At 36.1% G+C, this 25,070-nt stretch overlaps 1 protein-coding gene across 1 annotated transcript in view; it reads left to right on the top strand.

Annotated features, from left to right (window-relative positions):
- LOC148673403 (A disintegrin and metalloproteinase with thrombospondin motifs 19-like) overlaps positions 1-25,070 on the top strand; it is a 120,535-nt gene that overhangs the window by 68,812 nt on the left and 26,653 nt on the right. Inside the window, exons 11-15 of the mRNA XM_088629823.1 lie at positions 4,253-4,354; positions 12,630-12,775; positions 13,350-13,519; positions 17,914-18,041; positions 24,015-24,135. Coding sequence (XP_088485949.1) covers positions 4,253-4,354; positions 12,630-12,775; positions 13,350-13,519; positions 17,914-18,041; positions 24,015-24,135 — 667 coding nt within the window. The remainder of the gene's footprint in view (positions 1-4,252; positions 4,355-12,629; positions 12,776-13,349; positions 13,520-17,913; positions 18,042-24,014; positions 24,136-25,070) is intronic.

Raw genomic sequence — 25,070 nt, 5'->3', positions numbered from 1 at the left:
TATCTTTATGTTTGAAGCCTGAAATGTGGCAAAAGGTTGAAAAGTTCAAGGGGGCCGAATACTTTCGCAAGGCACTGTATGTCATGAACATGACAATTGGGATGATAACCAGAGGGAAAATACAAAAAAGAAATATCTTGCTAAAAATATAGCAGACTTGAAAACATTTCAAACATTTCAAGTTCTTGTTAGAGGAATATACTGTAGCACCCACCCTAAGAGCTGAGGTCTCTTCCCTGTAGAGTAATGTTATGGATGTATTCTTTTCTTGATGATCAAAGTGGAAGACTAGGCACTCCCAATATTGTCCCTATCAAACCTATCAAACTGATTATTTATAGACTTCAACCAGCTAAAAAAACACCACCAGGCTGACTCAGTATGGGTATGTTACATAACTGAATGCCTAAAAATGCCAGCAGCCATGTCACCCTGCAACTCACAACTGGCAACCCACTGAAGCTAAGCAGGTGTGAGCCTGGTCAGTACCTGGATGGGAGACCTCCTGGGAAAAACTAAGGTTGCTGCTGGAAGAGGTGTTAGTGGGGCCAGCAGGGGGCGCTCACCCTGTGGTCCATGTGGGTCCTAATGCCCCAGTATAGTGATGGGGACACTATACTGTAAACAGGTGCCGTCCTTCGGATGAGACGTAAAACCGAGGTCCTGACTCTCTGTGGTCATTAAAAATCCCAGGGCGTTTCTCGAAAAGAGTAGGGGTGTAACCCCGGCATCCTGGCCAAATTTCCCATTGGCCTTAACCAATCATGGCCTCCTAATAATCCCCATCTATGAATTGGCTTCATTACTCTCTGCTCTCCTCCCCACTGATAGCTGATGTGTGGTGAGCGTTCTGGCGCACTATGGCTGCCGTCGCATCATCCAGGTGGATGCTGCACATTGGTGGTGGTGGAGGGGAGACCCCATTACCTGTAAAGCGCTTTGAGTGGAGTGTCCAGAAAAGCGCTATATAAGTGTAAGCAATTATTATTATTATTATTATTATTATTAAATGAAGTATTCCCTTTGAATCTTTTGTATTCTTTCACAAATTTCATTTGGAATAATAACACCTATTATCCAATATATAAAAATTATTAAATGTTAGGAATGTATTAATAAATTACCATGAATGTACAGTAAATTATGTTTTCTCATATTCCTCATGTAATAAATTCAATGTAATTTTCTACAATATTGCATTCCTAATGGGGAGTGAAACATACTGTACATTTGAGGTTATATTGCCATAATATTCTTCTGTACTGTAGTTCCTGCATCATATGTTGTAACAGCTTCTATCTAATACAGAAGAAACACTTTACATTTTAATTCTGTCATACATTCTTTATTTCCCTGTATAAGTAAAACGTATGTGGTCATTTAATCATTTTTGTTAAAATGCAGCTTTAGGAGATTATTTTAATTTTGATATACTGAATGTAGTAATTGTTTCAGTCAACAGTTTCACTAAATTAAAAATATGACCAGAAATATTTAAGCGGTCTTTGAAAACCATCTTTGATTAAAACACTATTTGTTGCTGGACAGAAACAAACAAAGACAATTGTAGATATTTATATACCATTCAGGTGAAAAGAAAGGCTTATAACATAGAGCAAAGCCTCCCAGGTTTATCATTGCCCTAACTACACAATAATCTTCAATTTTGCAATATATTACATATCTAGGTTATGAATATGAATGAATATGTATAGGAATAGTTATTATTGATCTTTTAGGTCTATTTTTTGAAAAAGCAGAATTTCTTCTATAAGCATATGCTGTAATGTGCACTGCAGCATTTGTAGCATTTATCCAACTGCAGTAGGCACTGAGGAAACACACGCTTGCAGTCTCTCTGTTACCTGCATACTGTATCACACTTCACCAGCATCTCTTTCATGTTCTGCAATTCTGCAATAAAGTGCATTGCTGTCATATACATTTTCCTTATTCTAGTATCCCCTACAAACTTTAAGATTTACAGTATGCTTCTCATAAACTTGTTGCATTTGATTTAAAATGCATTTTGAAGTAACTGCATTGTCTACAGTATGTGGAAGTACTGTACAATGTACAGAACTTTACAAGCACTTCACTAGTAGATGTGTATCCTATGAGAGTGCCCTCCACTTTTTCGTCTCATTATTGTTTGTCTATTGTTTTCTTCTTGAGAAAAAAAAAAGCTTCCTCTTCTGCAGATATACCATATTGATATTCTTTTAATATATTAGTTCACATAAATGATTGTATATAGTAGTTAGAGCAAGACTTTATGTAAAACTACCTACGAAAACTATTTGAGAAACATGAAGCTTGCAGATGTGGAGTGATATTTTCAAACATTAGCTCTTTCATTATAACATACTGTAGTTTCACACAACTATTTTATTAGTTTTCTCAGTACCTCCTGTGTCATTGCCTGCAATAAACAGCCCAGCTTCAATTTTGTTCATAAAATTAATCAGTTTTAAAAGTTTGTTGTAGTAATATATACTTTTCAGGGAACAGCAAAATATTTAATCTTGTTTCCTGGAGACTTTAATATCAGATGTCACTTCACTTTCATATCAAATCTCCCAAGTCATTCTGTAATTCAAATTCCAAGTTATGTCTTCAATTCCCTGGACACTAATAAATCGAATTTTAGTTTCCTTTGCTTATTTTGCTGCCCTGCCAATTATTTGCTGTGTAAATATCATGCTCACTATTCAGATTTCATTGATTTTATTTCACATGTATGGTCCTCAAATAATGATGTCTGACAACCACCTATTAAGCTGTTTTTTATTCAAATTGTGCAAAAGATCAAAATAAGTACTCATTAGCTCTTTCTCCATTTTGTGACAGAAACACCAATATTATAAAGTGCTGCAGTAGTTTATTAGAATTTCTATTAAATTAAAACTCCTCAGAGAATTTATCAGAGTACATCTGATACATTTCATGCTTTCAAAACTGTGTATTGAACAGAATTTTAACATTTATCTGTCTTCTGTTCTTCTCAGACTCTAAGCTGTGTATTTCTACTCTCAGAAGATAACACAAAGGAGGGAGAGTTCTGGTCCTCATAATTAACTCACTGGGAATCTTGCCCATGTTCTTTTTGCACTGGAATCAAACCTTTGAACTATAATGATGAATACAGTACAATTAACAGCAATTAACAGGATCCTCACGGCCTAACAAGATGCGCATACTGTAGTGCGGAGAGAAACTTTGCATTCAGTTTCTGTATGCATTTCATGCACTGAAAACCTGTAAATATTTTGTTCGACTGATAAAAGTAGATATACTGTGGTATCACCCTGAGAAAACTGATCTAAAAGTGCATACCCGAAATTTCTAGTGCCGAAATACTGAGGATTCATGAGAATAGCTGATTAAAGAGATTAGTCTTAATTTTGTTATATACTGTATCATAATTGTTTCAGTTAAAAGTTTCATTGAGTCAAAAATACAAAATGACAATTGTAAGTAATCTTTTTCTGAAAACCCTTTTCTATGACCCTTCATTAAATTTTCTTTTGTAAATGACGTAATGTTAGCTTATTTTTAAATGACTTCACTAATGAAATTTGGCTTAAAGTTGCCTGTACTTTTACTTATCTTTTATGTTCCAGTAAAACCGAGGACCTTTTGTTTCCTCATTTTATTTCTTACGTAACAGCAGAATAATAAATTAATGTATTGTCTAGATAAAACTAAATCATGCCAATTAGACAAATTAATATGCATTATGTCAGAAGTTATATTTTGGTTAAATATTTATGATTTATTAAATGCTTTGCATTTGCTGTCAACTATTTTTGAATATCATACAGTATGCTGAAATGGATCTGTGTGTCAAGAAAATAAAAGTCTCTCTAACATCTAGTCATACCAACTAGCAATCTGTAGGAGCTCTCCAGTTCCATGCGTGCATACATTCTTTGACTAATGTTTTTAAAATGCTTCGTTTTGTTTTAAGATTATGTAATAATAAAAATAATACAAACTGGGAATTGAATATTGATGAATAGTTTCAAAGAACATTTTGACCCCTTAAGAACAGATTGATTTATCCGCTATGACATAATACCATTGATCAGCAATTGCGTTTTTAATGAAATGTCTTAAAACAAATTACATTTGCATGCCTGAGACCCGGAGTTCAGTTCTATATAAAGCAAAGAATGTCATGTCATTTACCAAACCACTAGCAAACCACTATGTGTCTTAATACCTTTGTTTATTCCTTTGCCATACTCAGCATGTTATTTGCTCCGGACTTTGGTGCAAAGTGGAAGGGGAGAAGGAGTGTAAGACCAAGCTTGACCCACCAATGGATGGGACAGAGTGTGACACAGGAAAGGTAAACTATTCTTACCTTAGAGTTGTACAAATGGTATATATGAAGAGAAAAAAACATTTGTTTTAATCGTTTATTAGCAATAAATAACGAAAATGTCTATTTTGCTTAATTTAATAGACAGCTCCTCATTTTGACTTTTAATGATTCTTAAAATGTGTGAGCCACAGACTGAGAAGGGGTGTGCGAGTGTTTCACCCGAAGACGTGAATGATCTTTGTTCATTTCTGTAAAAAGCATAAATTAGCTGACCTTAATGTGGACATTGCATTTTCTCCTTGTGTCCCCGTGCCCATAGAGGATTGCTCTATTTACTCTGGTATTCCCAGTCCAAAAGCATGCTTTCTAGGTCAATTAACATCTCTGGATTGCCCCCACACACATGCGTGTATAGGCACCCTGATAGGCATTAGCGAATTACCCAGAGTGTAGTTCCAACTGGCACCCTCTGCCTTCCAGGTTGGATTCCATCTCACCTTAACTCTCTAATGAAAAAGCAGGTCCTAAAAACAGGTGGAAAGGGACATAACCATAGTTAAGTATCTGGGATTATTTCTGAATCCCAGAAGAACATAAGTATGGTGCACTTAATCTTAAATACACAATGTATCCTTTGCACTGTGCTTTTCATCCTGAATTGCAGCTTCTGCTTCACAGTGTCCCCTGTCACCATACTAAGGTACCGGTGTAGAAATTCTGTTTCCTACGAATATTGACCCCTACTTGTCCAACAATACCATTTACATGTATATCAGCTTCCTGTTTTCCACTTTGAAACCTGGTTATTAGCCTCCCGTCCCAATACGGACCATGTCCAGCTGTGCTTAGTTTCTGAGATCTGACTACATCAGGCTACAAAGTGGTAATAGTGTGGTCCATTAGTGTGTTAATGTAACTCGCACATGTACTGTATATTTGAATATCTCATAAACTAAGTCAAATTTTAATGTAAGTTATTACTTTTCACCTACAACTGTTATTTCAATACAAAACCTTTGTGAAATAATCGCCTTTTCGAAAAAAAGAGGTTTAACTATGAATGTCTATCTGCAAACAGAGTTCTATAGCATACTCAAAACTAGGCCTGTTGTTTCTGGCACTGTTAATAGACGTTTCTCCATTGAGATTTGGTTAACAGTCTTCCAAAGCATTGTCAGTATGAAAACCAATTTAAAGATAAAATAAAATGTTGGAAATAGTCTTTGAATACGATTACTGGAGTATAAGCCACCCATAACTTGTTCTGTTTGTTTTTGACATTATATATCATTTCTCTGAGGAATTTAAATTTTAATTTCCATTTTATTCCAGTATTATATTTCTATTCTATCATTTTTTTTATGTGTGCCTCCTAAATTACTTGCATGTCTTCTAAATCAAACCTCCTAGAAAAGCAGAAAATTGAAAAGTTATTTTAACTCTATACTCCCAACAGAAGAATGCTTAAATCTCATCAATTGTGACTATAGATATTAATTAGCTCTTTCTATATACAGTAACAACACTACAGGAGACACTGTAAGACTAATACACTAGTAAAAGTTAGCTGTCACACTGATAAACATGAATCAAGGGTGTTTGCAGCAGCTAACTCTTGACTTTATTGCACAAAAGGCCAGGATAAGAAACTGTTACCACAAGACAGTTCAGTTCCCAAAAGCATTGTGATTCATTGCCATCGCTGCTCCCAGCCTAACCTAGAAGGGTGTTAATATTAAGTTAGTCATACAAGTTGCACTTAACACAAAGGTGTAAGATTACAATTAAATGAGCTAAGAGGCAGGAAACTCTCTGTGATGGTGGTAGGCCTGACCAGGAACAGACCTTTAACTGACTAAACCACAGCTATAGTATGTATTCAGAGCATTGGAACTGGTTTCTGGGGAAGTTTCAGCAAATGGATAGAAGAACTGAACACTCAAAAGAGCAGAATGGGCATCAATGGACATCTGAGTAGTTGTATTCCACAACAAGCCAGAAAGGGTTTACAGAGCCCATAGTGCGGGCAGAAAGACTGTCTACTTTTAGCAGAAGTTGTCCTGGAGATTCTGCAGTATGCAGGCTACACAACATTATTCCTGAGCTCCAGTGGAAGTTTAAGGAGAGAGCTGCTGGTCATGGATCAATACTTTTTAGGTCTCAGAATTTAGACTGACAACAGAAATCAGAAAAGATAGTGCAGGATTGTGTCTGTTTGGATCAACCTTTCATAACTACAGAACAATTGAATGAGACCACCACAAAATATATGGTTTGAAACTGTGAAGTGAGGATATTTGCATTAACAAAGTAGTGGGGAGTGTGAAAGGACCATCCATCTCAAAAAGCACTATTAGGAACTTGCTGAATGTATTTTTCCATCACAAAGGACGCACTCGAATCTCTAAAACAGAATCTTATGTTAAGTTTCAAACCATTTTGTTCAGTTACACTGTAAATATTTAGGAATTTAGTACATGTATTTGTATACAAATCTTTTAATTTCTTTAAATTTGTAAGACCAAACCTTCAAAGATTAAACACTTTAAAGAGAGTCATAAAAGTTATAGCACTCATCCGATGAGAACGGTTTTGGAAAAAGAAAAAATGTCTCTAGTGTTTAGTACCTTTACTGAAATAGTGTAAAGATTATTTGGCAATAAACCCCCTAAACATTCTCTGACAGCTGAATTAATGTTCATTTAGTAAATCTGTTTATTATTGCTATAAACAGCTTCATTCTCCTTAGAGATTCCCAAACACACGTGTGTGCAATCAGTTGATCTCATAATCATTGGCATATTAGCCATATCTTACTATTCCTGCTTGGCTTCTTTGGGAAGGATTTGTGGTCATAGGGAATAATGATATAATTTCCAGGCATTTGAAAAAGAGAAAATTGCGATGTGCATTATACATTTTATAACTGATTAGCTTTCTTATTTTTCCCTTTGCTATATGAAATGTCCCAGTACTCTGCTGGCAGAAACTGAACTTACTGTACATTAATATGGTAATATTATTTTATAAGGAACAGGTGAAGGTTTATTCCATGCTGAAAGGAAAAGAAAAGAGATACAATCTTTTGTTTCCTGTGGAGTCTTCTTCAGGTGTCATAATTATTCATAATTATTATAATTAATACAAAAGCAGTAAGGTCTCCCTGCTCTAATATTGTTGGAATACAGTTGGAAACATACTGTACTGTACATGGCCAAGCTTAGCTAATTTGAATGAAACCTCTAATTCATGGTTTCTGGTGTATTTTGTATGTGAAACGACATTCAAACTTTTCTTTACTACATTTTTTAAAATGTGTTTAACACGTGTCACTACAGGTAATTTCACTGTTTAAACAAAAACATATTTAAGTCACATTTATGGAGCAACTGCTGCTTAGTGGTAATTAAGCTGCAGGCAAAAAGCTTTCTATGCCAGGACTGTCCTATCAGGCAAAATCAAAGTCACAAGGCTGAGCCAACATATACTCTGAGAACCAAAAGTGGAGTTATGTTTATCATAACATATTTTTCTTCTTTTCAACAGAAAAACTGGCTTCCAATTCCACTTCAGTCAAAAAAGCACTGAGATTTATATTCTCAGACGGCAAAGCTTCTAGATCCAATTATGCTTTGAATTTTGTTATTTGTATACTAATTGAATTAGTATACAAAAGTAAATAAAAAACAGTTGAGTACGATGACTCAATTTATTTAGGTTTTTATTATTTTGTAAGATTGATATTGATGATTGTGCCCTAATTTATAGTCTAAGTTCAAAGTCAATCAAGCAGTCAAAGGGGAAATGTTAGGCCAGAGGTGCCCAACTGCAAGGTCTGCTATCTAGCAGGTATTGTAGGTTTCTCTTTAGAACAAAGAAAGGTTTAAATTTTTCAACTAGGACAAATAATGAGTTCAATTAGGTAATTTAGGGCATAAATGAAAAATGAAACAGAATCCCTCTGGCCCTTTTGAATCAGAGTTGTGCATAAATGCATTAGGGCAGTGGTTCTCAAACTTTTTGGACCAAGTACCACCCCTGATCAAACCAAAGCATCCAAGTACCACCTACAAGTCATCTTCTCATAGGAACCCCAGAAATTCTCAATGACTAACATGAGCGTGCGTGTGCGCACACACTCACACACACATATACATATTATAATAATAAACTTTATTTGATATAGCGCCTTTAAAAGTGGCTTCTCAAAGCCCTTTACAGAAAAAACAGGAACAACAACAAATAAAAATAAACAATAAAAAGCACCATTTCAGTGAGAGGGGTGAGCCTGTTTAGTCGAGCAAAGCAGATGTGAATTCATTTTGTGAGCCTTGATACAATTCACAACAGAGTCTTAACAGATTTTAAGTCATCAGGGATTTTCTTGACAGCAAAGGTTTCGCGGTGGATGTTGCAATGCGCCCATTCATTTCTGCAGCAACATCTCTAATTCGTGCAACTACACCGCTGTGTCGGCTTGTCATTGCTCTAGTACCATCTGTACAAACTCCGACGCATTTTATCCAGTCGATGCCATTCTATTCTATAAATTAATTTAGAAGCTGAAATATGTGCTCTCCTGTAGTTCCTGTTGGTAGCGGTTTACATAACAGAAAGTCCTCATGGGACGTACCCTCAAACTCGTATCTAAAGTAAACGAGCAAACTGGCCAAATCGACTACAGACTCATCTAATTGCAGTGAAAAAAAATCTGCTCATCTTAACGCGCTCTACCAGCATACTTTTGATATCATCCGCCATATCAATAATTCTATGAGTGACTGTGTCTTTCAGAGGGGGCAGCAGGTCGAGCTGTTTAGCAGCTTTTTCTCCACACATAATACATGTCAGCTCTTTTCCCAATGGTAAATAAAGTTCTTCAAAAATAGTGTGGGGCTTACCTGCTTTAGCAAGCTTGCATTTTTCCCTGTTTCCGTTTGAGGAGTCGGTCTCACAAGTTAAAAGAAGTTTTTATTTCATGTGCATGGGAGCAAAACACAGAGATGCTCTGTGTATTTTTCTCAAATTAACCTAGAACAGTATTTTTCTGTTATCTATCACGCTTTCCTGTGCTCGCAAGATTACCAGCGTTCCTAACAAGCATTTCTATGCATTTCTGTGTTTACAACATTGGCATTGTTCCAAAATCACGCACATTCTCCTACCTTTCTATTTGCTGGAGATAAGTTTTTTTTAATACAATTGGTCACTTATGTTCGTAGCACGTATAGAATTACATTGTAGCTCTGTGTCCACTCAAGTATAAGCGTCCACTGTATCGTAGTACGTAGACTGCGTTTTCGACACGTCTTAAAATAGAAAGTATGAAAACCCGTCCCGATTTTTCAGCGCACACAACAAAGTTCCAGGGTCATATGGCGTACCAGCTGGCGGTGGAGTGGTACGCGTACCACAGTTTGAGAACCACTGCATTGGGGCAATAGGGTTACTGCCCAGAGACAGGATTTAACATGAGAAGCATTTTGCAGTCACAAGTTTTATAATATTTTGAATATGGGTTATTGAATTCTCTGCTGTCCAATATAAAGTAACGACCAGCCATCATTTGTAATGCTCCTGAAATGTAGAATGGCTTGTTAGGGCCTGTCAGTGCCACATTTTTCAAGGCAGATGTAGATTGTTGATTTGGTTTACTTGGCAGCAGCTCCTGAACTAAGACCACACAGCAAAGTTCCAGTCAGTACCTATGGTAAGTTTACATTAGAAACAAAACACCAAGTGGGCAGGCATCCTAATTCTGTCTCCATTAAAATTTTAAGCACCCGTGAACAGAAGCCAAAATTGCTTTCTATCCCAGTTCTTCTTTTTATTATTTTTTGTGAAACCTGTATATCTCATTTAAACCTATGGTTGATGTATTTATTTATTGTGGCACACTGAATATCAGTGATCCCCTTGAAACAATGAAAAAAAAAGATAATTTCAAAGTAAAGTCTCTTTGGCCCCCTTTAAACAAATCATCCAGTATCTGGAGAGAAATTCAAATCCCTTCCTTATCCTCCCTTTGCCCCTTTGTTTGCTTTTATTAGCTTATCTCTAATACAGTGTGGTCCACAGACTATGTCAGCTTCAGACCAGTGTAATGCATGGGAATGGAAAGACATTTTAAAGGAAGAGATATCCCTTTGTCACAAGTGAATTATACTGGGGTCTATGGTAATATTTATAATAGACAGTATGCCAATACCTGATTTAAATGTATGTCCATGTTTTCTCATGTGCAAGTATTACATGAATGGAAACTGCAAAGAGGATGGAAACCATCCAGTTGGTTTCATTAAACACACACAGGCTTGTAAAGTCACACTACTATGATGGAACTAGTGGTGTGATCCTGGAGTATAAAGAGAGCCCAAATTCTGGGTGAGAGGCACCAGAGTCTGGGGAACTGCAGGCAGGGACCCCAGAGCTGCACAATTACAGGAACCGGGCTAATAAAGGAGAGCACACACTGGAAATGAGTAGCAGGTTGCTTGCTGAAAAGCCAGCTGAGTGAATCAAGCAGGCAGGCAAATGTGGTGCTCTGGCTAGCTTTAGACTCAGAGGTATGTGCAGAGCTGAGTGTACAGAGCAGAAAACGCAGTACTAGTACGTAGTCAGGCAGGTGAAGGTCAAAGGTCGGGAAACTCGTTAGACCAGTCTGTAGCAGGTGCAAAACCAGGAGACAATGTCTCAAAGGTAAGGACTGTTCAAAACCGAATCAATCATAGAGAAAAAGCCAAGGGAGAATCTGGGAATAGGGTCAGAAAACAAGGCTGAGGTCAGGAATGCAAGAAAAGCATCGCTAGGGAAACAGGAACAAGAAAAGGACAAAGCTAGGGAAAACAAGGTACAATACTCTGAGGGCTCAGATACAAATCTAAAAACGAGCCCTGAACTCTGTCAGGTCAAAGTATTTATGTTGAAAAACACCTGGAATGGCCTGGGTCGAAAACCATCTCCAAGTCTTGCGATTGGTTTCCAGCCCAGGGAGAAGGGTTGATGGTGAAGTAACCGGCTGTTGTGCCACAGCTAGCTCTCATGGAATTTCTCCTGGTCTATTATAACGTTTTTGTAGTTTAATATGTACAATCACTACAGTTTATGATGATTAAATGCTGACCATATTGTAATGTTTATTAAACATTGGCTTATGCATAGCAATGTCCAAAACATGCAATGGCTCAAAACCCTGATGTAATATGCAGTACACTGAACTCTTCTGAGCATTTATAAATAAGTATAAATTATTGAATCCTTCCCCTTGAAAGATATTGGAAGGAAGGAAGTTGGCAACTTTAATGGCATTATACAGTATTTCTTCAGACAACTACAGTATATGAACTAAAGTGTCCAATGTTGATCTGAGAGTCCAACTGCAATTATTTCAAAAGCTGGACCTCCACCATACTCAACCTTCTGAAAATATTAGGAATCACCAATCAACAGATATACAATGAGTGACAGACAGCACATAGCTGGCTAAGCTACAGTACAATGCCATTATCTGCCCTGGCTAAATAAATACTAGATCGCAATGCTATTAAAACCTGGTGGAACACCTAGGGATTAAGTGTACTGAAATGATTATGGAGTGTTTCATGAAAATTTGACTTAACCTTTTGGCTATGGGCTGACCTCCTGGCCATAGGACGAGGAGGCCAGGACCCCCATACAGAGTGAGGAGTGACCAAGCGGCAGCTGCAGAGGTGCAGATGGGGTGGAGGTGGAATGCAAAAGACGTATGTGAGGGAGAGAAGGGAACATGTAGGGTATTTATGGTATTTTAGCAGAGGAAATTATGTCAAGAGTGATTGCAAATTACTGACAGCCGAGCCTGATTGAACTTGGCCGTTGTCATCCCTCCCAAACTTTTGTTACAAACTCCATATAAAGATGGGCACATGGCACAGTAGTTAGCATTGCTGCTTCACAGCTCTGGGTTCAATTCCAGACCATAGGTGCTATCTGAGTGAACATGTTCTCCCCACGTTCCTCTGGGTACTCCGGTTTCCTCCCATAGTCTAGACAGGAGGCATACTGGTATGCTAATTGGCTTCTGGGAATACTGACCCTGGTGTGAGTGTGTACTTGTCTGTGTTTTTGTCTGTGTCTCTGTCCTGTGACAGACTGGCGTCCCCTCCAAGATGTGTCCCACCTTGAGCCCATTGCTTGCTGGGATAGGTTCTGGCTCCCCTGCAATACCATACTGAATAAAGCAGAGTAGAAAATAGATGGAGGGATATATAAAGAAGGGAGCTGGGGCAGTTTAAATGCTGTGCTGAATCTGTCTTTGCAGTGGTGTAAAGCTGGAGAGTGCATCAGCAAAGCTCCCGTCCCCGAGTCCGTACACAGTGAGTGGAGCTCCTGGGGGTCATGGGGAGCCTGCAGCCAAACCTGCAGCACTGGGATCAATGTCCGGCAGCGCAAGTGTGACAACCCCCGGTAGGCATTGCTCCAGTCTCTTCTTATTTTATTCAATTTTTAATCTACAAAGTCTCATATAGGATCAAGGGTTCGTTAGTCCTTTTCTAATGAAAATAAAGTGAAGGGGAAAGGCATGTATGTGCTACTTTAACACGTTAAAAAAGGACTGCCTGCTTTACTGTACATTTAGATGAGGTTTCACAACTTGTTAGGTTTATGCTTCAAAATCTTTTATGTGTTTATCACAGGGAATGATAATGCACACAATAAAAATCTTCCACTTAGATGAAAGATGGGCAAGCCCAGGTCTTGAGGACTTCTGCTTCAGCTTTAAATGACTTCTTTAGATAAACTGTTTGGATCAGAGATTGCAGAGCCTGTTTTTTTTCAGATCTGTTGCTTATTAAAAAGCACCTGTACAGTAACCATCAAGGAGGAATTGCCCATCCATGCTTTACAGACTACAACCTTTTTAAATGATGGAAATTCATCATGATGATGGAGTATGAAATAGGTTAAAAATTATAAAACAGTTAAAGCTGATTTAAAATGTATATTAGTGACGTGAAGATTGTGTTTTCTGTTTCTGCAGAATTGGTGCTAAGGGGAAGGACTGTCCTGGTCCCAGAACTCAGTATAAAGTGTGCGAAAACATGCCATGCCCTGCAGGTGTGCCAAGCTTCAGGGATTTGCAGTGTCAGACTTTCAACAGACTTTCCTCACAGAAGCACTCTGTCCCATGGTTCTCTGTAACAGATGATGGTAAATAGGATTGCTTTACTATGGAATATATATTACGTAGTAATATTTCAGATATTAACGGACATTTCATTACAATTAAACAAAGCTGTAATTATAAGTCTGGAAAGAAACAATGGCAGACCTACCATCTATTAATTATTGAAACATTAAAATGTCTATTCATGAATAGCATATACAGTATACAGTATATAGAAGTTGTTTATGTTGACATCTGACATTCAGGATTTAATTAAATTAAAACTAAACAAATTTAGTCACAAGTACATGGTAATGCAGTGCTTTCATAAATCTCTTTTATCATAAGATACCTTTAGAATTAGTTTAATCAAAATGCAAACATATTTTTACTGCATTTAGAATTTGCTGCAGTTGCCAAAGCTAAAAAAAATTTGAAAATCTAAATGATCAGATCTGTTTAATCACAATATCATTACCACAGCCATATATACAGCTTAAATACTGCTTGAACCAGTACAGTGTAAATGGCCTTTCAGAAATGACTGCTGTTTATCTGGAAGTGCTTTAATGTGGAAGATGTTAGACATGGCACAAAGTAATCTTGTGAGATTACATCACCGTGAAGACTGTCTGCCTGGTAGAACACAAAGATCCTTTCATTTTGATCCTCTTTATTCTCTGTAAGGCCTGGGAAGCACTCCACAGACTGGCTCTGACAAAGAACAGAATCTTTTGTTTTCTTTGGAAGAACTTAGCTCTGGTCAAAGTATATCTTTCAATACACAAAATAAATGTATTATTAACTTGTAAACAAAGTGATATATTTTTGTATATTTTAAAAGGAAACAATCCATTCTGCATTTAAGAATTAACGTTAATGTACAGAACTGTGGTAATATTTTCTTTCTGTTAGTTTTTGTTATTGCTATTCAGCACAGGTTCAACACTGATGACAGGCACACAATCTAAGCAAAATTGCTACTGACAGTCAGTGATCTGTTAACTTAAAATTAAATAAACACATAGTGCCTTTTATGTTTACATGTTTCTGTTTAATTAGTAGTTACTGTATGTAGAACTTTTATCAAACATATTAAACATTTCCTCTTAACAGCATCTGATTCACTGTTCATAAATGAAGTAATATGAACATTTTTGTCCTGCAATAGTTTCAGGAATGTAAGTTTTTTGCTTCCCAGATTTATCTTTTAGAAAGAAACAGTTTCAAAGAATCATTCTTTAATACAAATTGTAGAACACAAACTTAAGAACATAAGAGCAGATTCAAATTAGAGGATGCCTCTGTGTATCTTCTTGGTTTTCACTGTCTATCTACTTGAGTCTCCTGGTTCACTGAGGTCAGTATTTTTGAGGATTTTGAAATCCTCTTTGACGATGTTAAATCAGGTCCCTTAAGAACATAGTCGTCTCTGTTCAAGACTAAAAAAAATTGTGTTCTTTTAGTCTGAATGTAGGACATTCTTTAAGCCCTATAGTGTATGTGGTTACTTTTCTCTGGACTCCTTCCAGAATAGCAATCTTTTTTCTAACATGGTGATCAAAACTACATAATATTCTAAATGAGATCTTGCTACCAAATTGTACTTGCATTTTAACATCCCTCAATTTAAATACTAACCTTTTAACTATATCCATTTGCCATTTTTACGACTTTTCCACAGAAGATATAAATTATTTCGTAAACTCCAAAGTGTTTTTGATGAATAGCCTTTTCAATTTCAGCATTTCCATTTTGTGTTTTCAGTTTATGTTTCTGCTACATGTACAATATGTAGGATTCTGCCCATCTTTACATTAAATATCACCTGCCGCATAATTGCCAGGTTTTATCCCATTCCTTGTTAAGTATTGTTTTTTCTAATCTTCTTATTTTGAAACGGAAAACTATTGTACAAACTATGCCAGAATCTAGATCCTTGATGTACATTGGGAAGAGCAGTAGTCCCAGGACAGATATATTTTCATATAAGATGCTTAATTATGCCTGATTACATTAAGCAGGATCTGGGTGAACTAGCTTGTTATAGGGAAAACAGCAGTGCTGACCTGGGACACTAAGCACTCCTCTGCCAGATCTACAGCGTGTGCAAGCTGTGTGTTTTGATTGTTAATAAAGCTGTTAGAGCAACTCTACTACATGTTATAATCGTAATTGTCTGATGATGACAGTTCCTTTTTTGGTACAACTTGAACTTGAATTTCCATAATCCAGGTTTATTTGACAACGTTAGTTTTTCATTATACAGTTCATTTTAATACCCAAATACCTTTACAGTAACTGAACCAACAATGCTTCTTCAGGTGATTATTGAAAGGCCTGAAATAATATTATTCCAGTACTTTTATTTATGACTATTTTTATTTTAATAAACTTTTATTTATTTAATTTTATTAGATTCATTAATGCATGTATTTAAAAACATATAATTGCATGCACATATTGTTGAGGAATATTTACTTTTTTAGTTACTTGGATTTTCTTTGAACAAAAAAACAGCTAAAAGGAGAACAAGAATTCCATTAAATGATTTGTTAACACTTTCTTGCCACTGTGTAATTTTAGATTGAAAATATAAAAACTAATAATATGAAAAAGAAAAAAAGTATAAAAATCTTTGATATATCAAGCTGTTTAGGCAGCGTGCATTGCACAGTCTTTGGCAAGGGTACAAGAAAGACCGAAAATGTTTTGGCTTTTAACTCTGAGATTTTTGTGATAGCAAGAACTGGAGTTTGGCTCTTTCCCACATCTAATGGATGCCTTGGATTGAGGTTTTGACCTCAGCCAGTTTTTAGTGCCAAGTCCTGGCATATTGCACAAATCAGACCAATATAATAAACCTGTCTGTTTCTTCGGCATGTGCTTAAGTGTGCAAAGAGCGGGATCAGATGTTTACAGCTTAAGTAAATCACAATGAGCAAATAATGTCAAATAAAAGTTACTTTTCCACACAGCCTTTTTGCAGATACATTTCTTCATCTTAAATTGCTATCCATGATTGAATTATGATGAAGAAATATTCAAACTTTACTTTTGAATTTGATTTACAACATTTTGATTTTTTGTGAAACTAAGGAGGAGTTACACATGCAGGTGTTTTTACTGTTACAATTTTAGATTCTATATCTTCTTTGTCCACTATAAATTAATTTGACCATTTGTTAGTATATTAGGTATCTATGGAACTGAACCTGTTACAGAATATATTGTCATCCCATTAAAACACAGATAGTGCACAAAATCCCTTGTCCAAAGACCAGGTATTGTAACATACAGTAGCAGTGTAATGTTTACTGCTGTTTTGGGTGTGGTGCTTTGTGCCTTATGGCTGTAATTGAATCCCAGCAAAGGTATAGAAGAGCTGCACCTGTCATGTTAGCATTATGAACCATAAAGATGAACAACTGGCCCAATTTAGTCCTAAATACGGGCTCAAATTAAGGTATGTATAAAATATTTTTTTGTCAACTTGCATCTTTGTATAACTGTAAGTCACACATACAGTATATACAGTGTACTGTATACAGTATTTATTATTTTATTTTGTATCATTTTACCATGTAAGTGTTCCATTTATTGTAAAAACAACTGAATCTGAGCACCTTGTATCCCGTAGGTGAATGAGTTCAGAATTTTATAAATATTCTATGATTATATTTCGATTATTATTCTCTTCATAATGGCCTTGTATTATCTCCTGACATCCAGTTTAGGATGTGTTTGGTTAATTAGAAATATTCCAAGTACTATGGTGAATTGTTCCACCCCTGTTACAGTACAATACTGCCTTGAAGATTATACCCTTTAAACTAGAAGACAGTAAAGTTAATTATATATCTTTTATTATTAACATGCCATCTAATGCATTTCTCAGAGAGGTGACCAGCTACTGTATAGTCAGTGTGTTTCTTGATGAATGGATTCCCATCTTGCTTGGCTATACAATTAATTGGATGAAAATGCAATATCATGCAGATTATTTTACAGGTCATATGTACAACTGCCAAAAAATGGAGGATTATTTTTGTATTTATCCCTGCTGATTAGACATGAGCATTTTTTTTACGTGATTGCATACGCTTTCTGTTGTTACTGTAGACATTCGTTTCTAAAAAAGTAACTACCACATGTATAATATAGCCCAGACATACTAATTAAAATAGTGCCCTGAAACATATACTGTATTAAGATTAAAGAATTACAGTGCTTATTTTGTTTTACATTTTGTGTTTGATTTCTACCACGTCCCAAATGTGTTTCTGTTCTTTCTCTCACTTTCTGCTCAGTAAGAATTGCTAATGTTTTACATGCCATTATCCAAGCATAGAGTCAGGAGGAAATTATATATGTAGTCACAAATAGCAAAAGAGTAGAAAAAAACAATTGATAAAGTTTCTTTGTTCTTCCCTGTTAGAGAAACCATGCGCCCTGTTCTGTTCCACATCTGGGAAGGAACAGCCGTTTCTCTTGGCAGAAAAAGTGCTCGATGGAACCTCTTGTGGACCTCAGGAGTCAGGGATCTGTGTTAATGGAACATGTCAGGTAAAGATATAAATTTCTAGTCACAGCTAATCAGTCACACCGATTTATATTTTTAAACCCCATAGTTCGTTCAACTACAGAAATGATACCATCAGTTATAGTCTAATAAAATAATTGAAAATTTCCATTAAATTAAAATCTGCTCTACAAAAATAATGGATCTGTTCATATATAACAACACAGTGTAATTTACTATAAGTAATGTAAATAATGATTTTATCTTTTATCTGAGGTAAGATACAATGAAAATGATAAGACAGAACTAAAAAAAAATCATATTAAACTCACACTATTTAAAACAGTATAAAAAAACATTTAGCACTTAAGAACATAAAGTACATTACTGGAAGCAAAATACTGAATGATCTGTGTATTAGAGATTTTATATTATAGCAGATAAGGCAAATAAAATGGGTGACTTTAAAAGGTCACAGTTACAAGCTGACATATGGATGGCTTGACATTCCCCTCCATCATTTGCTGATACAATACCACATCTGTGAAACTTTTTCTTAGCACTATACAGTATACAGTGTATTTAGCAAATTTAGCAAATTTAGCAAAAAATATTGTCTTCCAACTGAAGAACACCATCCCAACTGTCAACCATGATGGTAGAAGTATTATGGTTTGGGGATGCTTGATTTTGTGTCCAATTATATTACCAGGACTAATGAGTGTATCCATAATCGAAGGTAAAGACACAGTGGGATTCAAAAAATGCAGTAATATATCATCTGTATATATCATAGAGACATTTGTGCTCTACTCCACCATGTGTCACACCCCAAGTGCTAACATTTTGATAACAAGACTAAAACAAAGAAAGAGGACAACAGTGGACAGCACAAAGAGTAAACAACATTAGTGCACACTGAAGCCAATGAAGTGTTTGAAGAGAAATATTATCCTTTAAACTGAGTCCATTCCAAAGTTTTACTGAATGCTGAAAGATTTTTTGCAAAAAAAAAAAGCTTCAGTGTCTAAAGGAAGCAGGAATTTCAGGAACATTGGAAGTGTAGAAATGTTTAATAAAGTACATCGGTTAAAAAAATGACTGAGTTAAAAAAGCATGTCTGATCAGCTTTGTAGGTGATGTTCTAGAACCTTTGACAGAATCTTTATATCTGGATTCAAGAGAAAAATGGGAAAATATGAAACATCACAGCACGTCTTTATTTTTCTTGCATAATACTGCTTGCCGGATTAAGTTCAGGCTTCCACTGCGGCCCTGTACTGGATAAAGCAGTTTAGAAAATGCAAGGATTGTATACTAAAAACTTTATCTAATTGAAAGCTGGAGGATGAAGTCAATGTGAAGGAGATTCTGTGAGAACTGAACACATAAATCGCAATAACAGAAAAGAAAGCATCTCATAAAATTTGATTGAAAAGCTGTCATAGTCTGCGGATGTACTGCTCTGCATAGCCTTCATTGGCCTTGTTAACAAATTTTTCATAAGATAATGAAAGCGAATTAAAGTGCCAAGTGCATCAAGATAGGTATTGGCTAGCACATGAAAGTTCCATAACCGTCGGAGTGCTGTCAGAGTGCAATACATTGCTGAGACATTTTCATGAAGCTAGAGAAAGTAATAGTTTGTTGTCCAGAAATTGGTCTGTGAATATAAATAATGAAAAGAAAAAAGAATATTCCCTTGCAGAAAGAAACACAAATTTCCACCAATCCAAAATTCTGCGTCAAGAAAGGAAGGAAAGAATAACTTTAACAGATTGAAGAGGCATGTTGATTTACTGTAGTAGCTGAATAGTCCTGCTACGGATCTAAGACACATCCAGACTTTTACCCCATTTCAGCTGGTGTGTATGATATTCAGAGCCTTCCTTTTATTTTTTTTTATGATTTAATTTTAGTCAAATACATAAAGGTTGTGCATAGAAGGATATGTTCCACAAAAACGTTAACATTAGTACAGGAAGTGTGTTGATTATTAGCCTCTCCTCTTCAATTTAAATTTGCTGGAAGGCTAAAATTTGGGAAAAAAAGTGAAATTACCATGTAAATTAATTACCATGTAAGATTAAAGAAATATGTGTCCACATCACAATGCCAGACAGCACCACCAATGTATTGTATTTTAACTATGTTTGATACCTCATGGTTATAAGCACTATCTAACAGTGCTTAGAACTGTGATGCGATATTTTAAGACACAGAAAGCTTTAGATTCTATATCTGTACTACTAGATTTTGGGATAGTTTCAACAAAAGGTCAATGAAAAGACTGTTCAATAATCATTAATTCTAATTACACTTAAGACTTGTACAACTTGAGAATCAGTCATAACTAAGAGAAGCACATACAGTATGCTGTAAGCAATATATCTCGAGTGAAAGAATGTGCTATTACAATTCATTTTTTATTACAGATATGTATTTCATCCATTTTCAATGATTCAATATTTTTTAACTATTGTCTGGTAAAATGCAAATTATCATCATAATTTGCTTTATCAAAGAGAAAAAAGGAAAAATTGTTTTAAAGAAATACAATGTGCCAATGAAGTAAATTTTACAAGTGAATTGTAAATGCTTAAGTGCAGAAGACCTCAAAGGATTTCTTGGAAAGGATTTACAGCTGCTATTTTTTATTATGTGTCAGGAGTATGCAATGACATTAATGACATAGCTTTCCAAGAATTAGCTCATAATGTGAGGGCCGACCATTGGTCAGACATTGGCAGAAAAAATGAGATATCCTACAGATAATAACTTTATACTTTATTTGCTATGCTTGACAGTGTACAAAAACATTTCCTCTTAAAGACATTAGTGTTTTCCATTACCTTACAAAATAATTTTTGTCCCCAGTTTTTACAGTAAAATTAATTTATTAGAAACAAGTTTGCTTTAAATTTAGGACCCAGAGGTTTCACTCAATAGTCAACCTCTCTCTCCTCTTCACTGGTTTCCTCCCTGTTGCTTATTCTGTACATGAAGATGGAGCCTGGGAACAGTTGGAGCTCCTGCAATGGAGATCTTCATGTAAGAACATTTGTTACAATTCAGCAAGGCGCAGCAGACTGGGCGGAGAAGTACAGGCAGAATCCGCACACTTGTGCTGCAGGCATCTGTGGAGGGTTAGTGCCCCGAACCCAAACATATGAGCTCATGGGTCTTTGGGCATTTTCGGTGTACTAAAGGAAAGACTCAGGCAGAGCTCGGCGGGGGCAGCCGAAGGTTCTGCAAGGGGGCCAAAGGCTGAGTCCTGGAAAAGGAAAGGTGACTTCGAACAGGGGCGGCAGAAAAAAAAATGCTTGGAAGCTTAGTCTTCGTCAGGACCCAGAGGTGAAGCAGCTACCCGAACTTCAAGTGAGGTTTGTCAGGTTTGCTGGTGGTGGTCACACTGATGCGCAGGGAACTGATCCTCTGTAGAGGTCTCAATGTCAGAGTGCTTCCACCTCAATGTTGAGAAAGGAGGAGAAACTTCCAGAGAGGGAATAAATACTGAATTGTTAATTGGACAAGTGGGCACTCCTTGGTAGGAAAAGGGCTGGACAGAAAAGTGCCTGGCCTGACTCCTCAACTCCACGGGAAAATACTGTGAGAAACTATCTCTACTGCGGACCTCCTGAGTGGCTCAACTGCTAAAGGGACCTGCCTGAGCACAGGTTGAGCTCTGTGATGACATGTTCACAGGTACCTCCTCCCCCTCTGAGTAGTACATAGGGTAGGGTTGATTAGACAGTCAATAACACAGTGACACCAGCAACCTGGATGCCTGCTGGCAGGCTGTGCTGTCAGAGACTTGAGAAGATTTGAAAAACACACCATTGGCTAATCAACATTGGGGGGTAAATCAGAACTAATTGGTGATTCTAAACTTAGGAAAATATACCTAGCAGAATCTAGTGTGAGTTTATGCATTAAGTGGTAAAAATCAAATTAACATGATCTTTGTGTTCCAGTATTTCATGCATTTTAACTACAGTAGATATTTGATATCTTACATATGGTTAAAATAATACAAAAATTATAATTGTAAACTCTATAGTTATATATCATAGCTGCGTGTGAAGAGAATGAAATAAATACTTGATCACCCCTTATTCAACATTGAACTCTGTATAAATATATTTATATGTAGCCAAGCAGACCAGAATGCCTGTAAATCATAAGACTAGCAAGCATCTTTTAAGCCTTTGGCTATCCTATGTTATTTTTATAGACCCCTTAGGGATCAGAATGTGCACTTTATTTCAACAGTTTGGTTTTCCCTTCAGTTCAGAAGAACATTTCAGAAACAAAAATGTTAGTCAGGAAATATATGGTTTCCAATTAATTGAAACCAAGGGAAAAAATGACATTGTTTCAATTCTGATTAGAGCATTTGAGAGGAAAAAGGAGTGATGCAATTAGAATGCAAACTTGTTTCCTTACTTTCAGCTGCTTTGTTGGACAGTGGTTTGTCTATTATTTATGCACATGCATTACTTGCTAGCCCATCTGCAGTATCCTTGCACTGGCACATAACAGCCTTAAGGAATCTAGCTCCAGGGCCAACAATATTCTATTGAGTCCTGGGATTAGGCAAGTTCTCCGGGTGATGCAGCTGAGTTTCTATCGCTGAATCATGTATTGAAAAAAGAAGAGGAGATAATGAATTGAACCTAAGAGATTTCAAAAATGTGTTTTTTGGTACTATCTAAGTGTACAAAAATGAATGAATGACTACAAGCAGTTAGTTACTTTGTATGAGGAATGGAGTTTCAGGATTCTTTCTTAGATTCATTCAAGAAGCTGTTTTCTGGGCAGTTATGGTTGAATTAGAAGGACAATCTATCATTATAGATTGTTTCACAGCTCTTTTATAGGTGTTATTTCTCAGATATTCTTAATTCAATTTTACACTCAGCATACAGAGATGCAAAAGTGATGGCTAGCAATATACATTATCCCTCCACTCAGATAAAGTCTTGCACATTTTCTATCACAATGTGGTGAGCCAAAAACAGATTGCAATCAACAGTTGTTACTGTGTCAGTGTCACCAACCAATACTTTGTAAAGTATAATAAGTGTTGGATGACTGTAGCTAATCATTAGTGGGATGATTGTAGTTAGTCTCTGAGCAAAAGATTACACTAGCAATGGATCCAAAGTTGTTCCTGATAGCAGGTACTCTCTAGTTGACACTAGAACAACTATCTCGTGAGTTTCCTGCCTTATAAAGGTATAAAGCTTTATATTCTGGGACTCACAGATGTAGTTTTTTTTATATATTTGGTGTCTTGTGGAGTAAGATCCACGGCACTCAACAGCAATTATTTCCCACGTCTGAATTTTTTTTTATTAATAATGCCATTGATTAAAGTATTTTCTAAACACTTGCTGTTGAGTTGCATGTAGCAAAAAATCCTTCTTTTGGTGATTATATGCAATTAAAACTGTATATTGTATGCAAGACACTGAAAAATAACAGAATGCCTTGCAAAAGTATTCAAGCCCTTGCTGATTTCATATTTTGTAGAGCTTGTAGTCATGTCAGCAGACACTTTGAAGTAGCTATTAATATTTGTTATACACACATATTCAAAACAATCAAAATAATTGTGAATTAATACAAAAGAAAAAGGGATTGCCTCGATTGCATAAGTAAGTATTCAAATGATTTGTTGTGGCAAACCTAAATTAAATTAGGCACAAAAAATGACCTTAACAAAAAACACAATTAGCTGATTGACCTGTATGTGTAATCTAATTATTTCACCATAAGTAACATGTAAAGTATATCTATGTTTGGAAATATACAGTATACTGTGTATAGTGCAACCATATTCAATATACTCATACAGTAACTACAACAAATTAAACTGCATACATTCAGATTTTATGGTTCAATCAAACCATTACTGTGATTTTTATGATTCAGGTATTATATTCTTTTATACACACAGTATAGCCAACTTAAATAAATAACCTGCTGAGGATAAAACTTTATTGTTGCTGCAGAAAGTGGGCTGTGATGGCGTAGTAGGCTCCTTGGCCAGGGAGGACCACTGTGGAGTGTGCAACGGAAATGGGAAGTCATGCAAAGTTATTAAAGGAGACTTCAACCATACTAGGGGGGCAGGTAGAGTAAATGCTTGCTGTATTTACTTTTATTTTACATACCACTTGCAAACTAAAAAAAAATAATAACCAAGGATGGGAACCTGTTATCAAAGCTACTTTTGTATTTCTTGCAAATAGAGAAAAGGACTATCCCTGTACTTTACATTATTTTTTCACATCACTCAGATGTATATACTGGAGAGAGAACAAAAAAACAATACAACTTTATATACAGCTTTACATAAATATAACTTTGACTTATTGCAAACATATTATTCTACATAACATATATTTACACATCTTCATGTATATCACCTGATTTCCATCATGATGTGAGAAAATGCCATCGACATCAGCTGATAAATCTCTGTAGATGATGTGTTCAGTACCTTGTTTTGTATTGAACCCTGAATCTTGTTTCCTTAAGGTATTTTTTATCCACCACCCATGGCCTGCAAGCCTCTGAAGCTCCGATTTGGCATGCCTGCAGCACACACACCAACAATTTTGCCTCTTGTGAGGCCATTTTCAGGGTATCAGTTTTCTTTCAGAACACCACTCTGAGGAAAAAGCCCTGGTACTTTACTTTCCCCAGGAATAAATGAACATACCACAAACCAGACCTTTCCTTGGCCTTCTACAGAAGGGGTCACTCCTGGGGAAAATACTTCTCTGTATTATTTTAGAAGAGTAATCCCTAGCACAGTTTATTAAAGGGATTTACAGTACCAAGAGCATACACATTGATATACAGTATTGACATTTACTATATTTTGCCTGTGCAGGTAAAAAAAAACAACAGTAACAACATTTTTTGTCACTCATACAGAATTACACAGAAAACCATTAACTAGCTGACTATGTCAAAAATATTTTTCACAAAGTAGCAGGTCCCATTTACAGTATGTCACAACTACAACAGCAAGTAATTAACAGAAGGTTGAGTGAGGCAAA

The sequence above is a fragment of the Lepisosteus platostomus genome, chromosome 4 (genome assembly GCF_059453375.1).
Source record: "Lepisosteus platostomus isolate fLepPlt1 chromosome 4, fLepPlt1.hap1, whole genome shotgun sequence".
Classification (NCBI taxonomy): Eukaryota; Metazoa; Chordata; class Actinopteri; order Semionotiformes; family Lepisosteidae; genus Lepisosteus; species Lepisosteus platostomus.
Note: the sequence above shows the minus strand (reverse complement) of the source record. Positions and strands in the feature narration are given on the sequence as shown.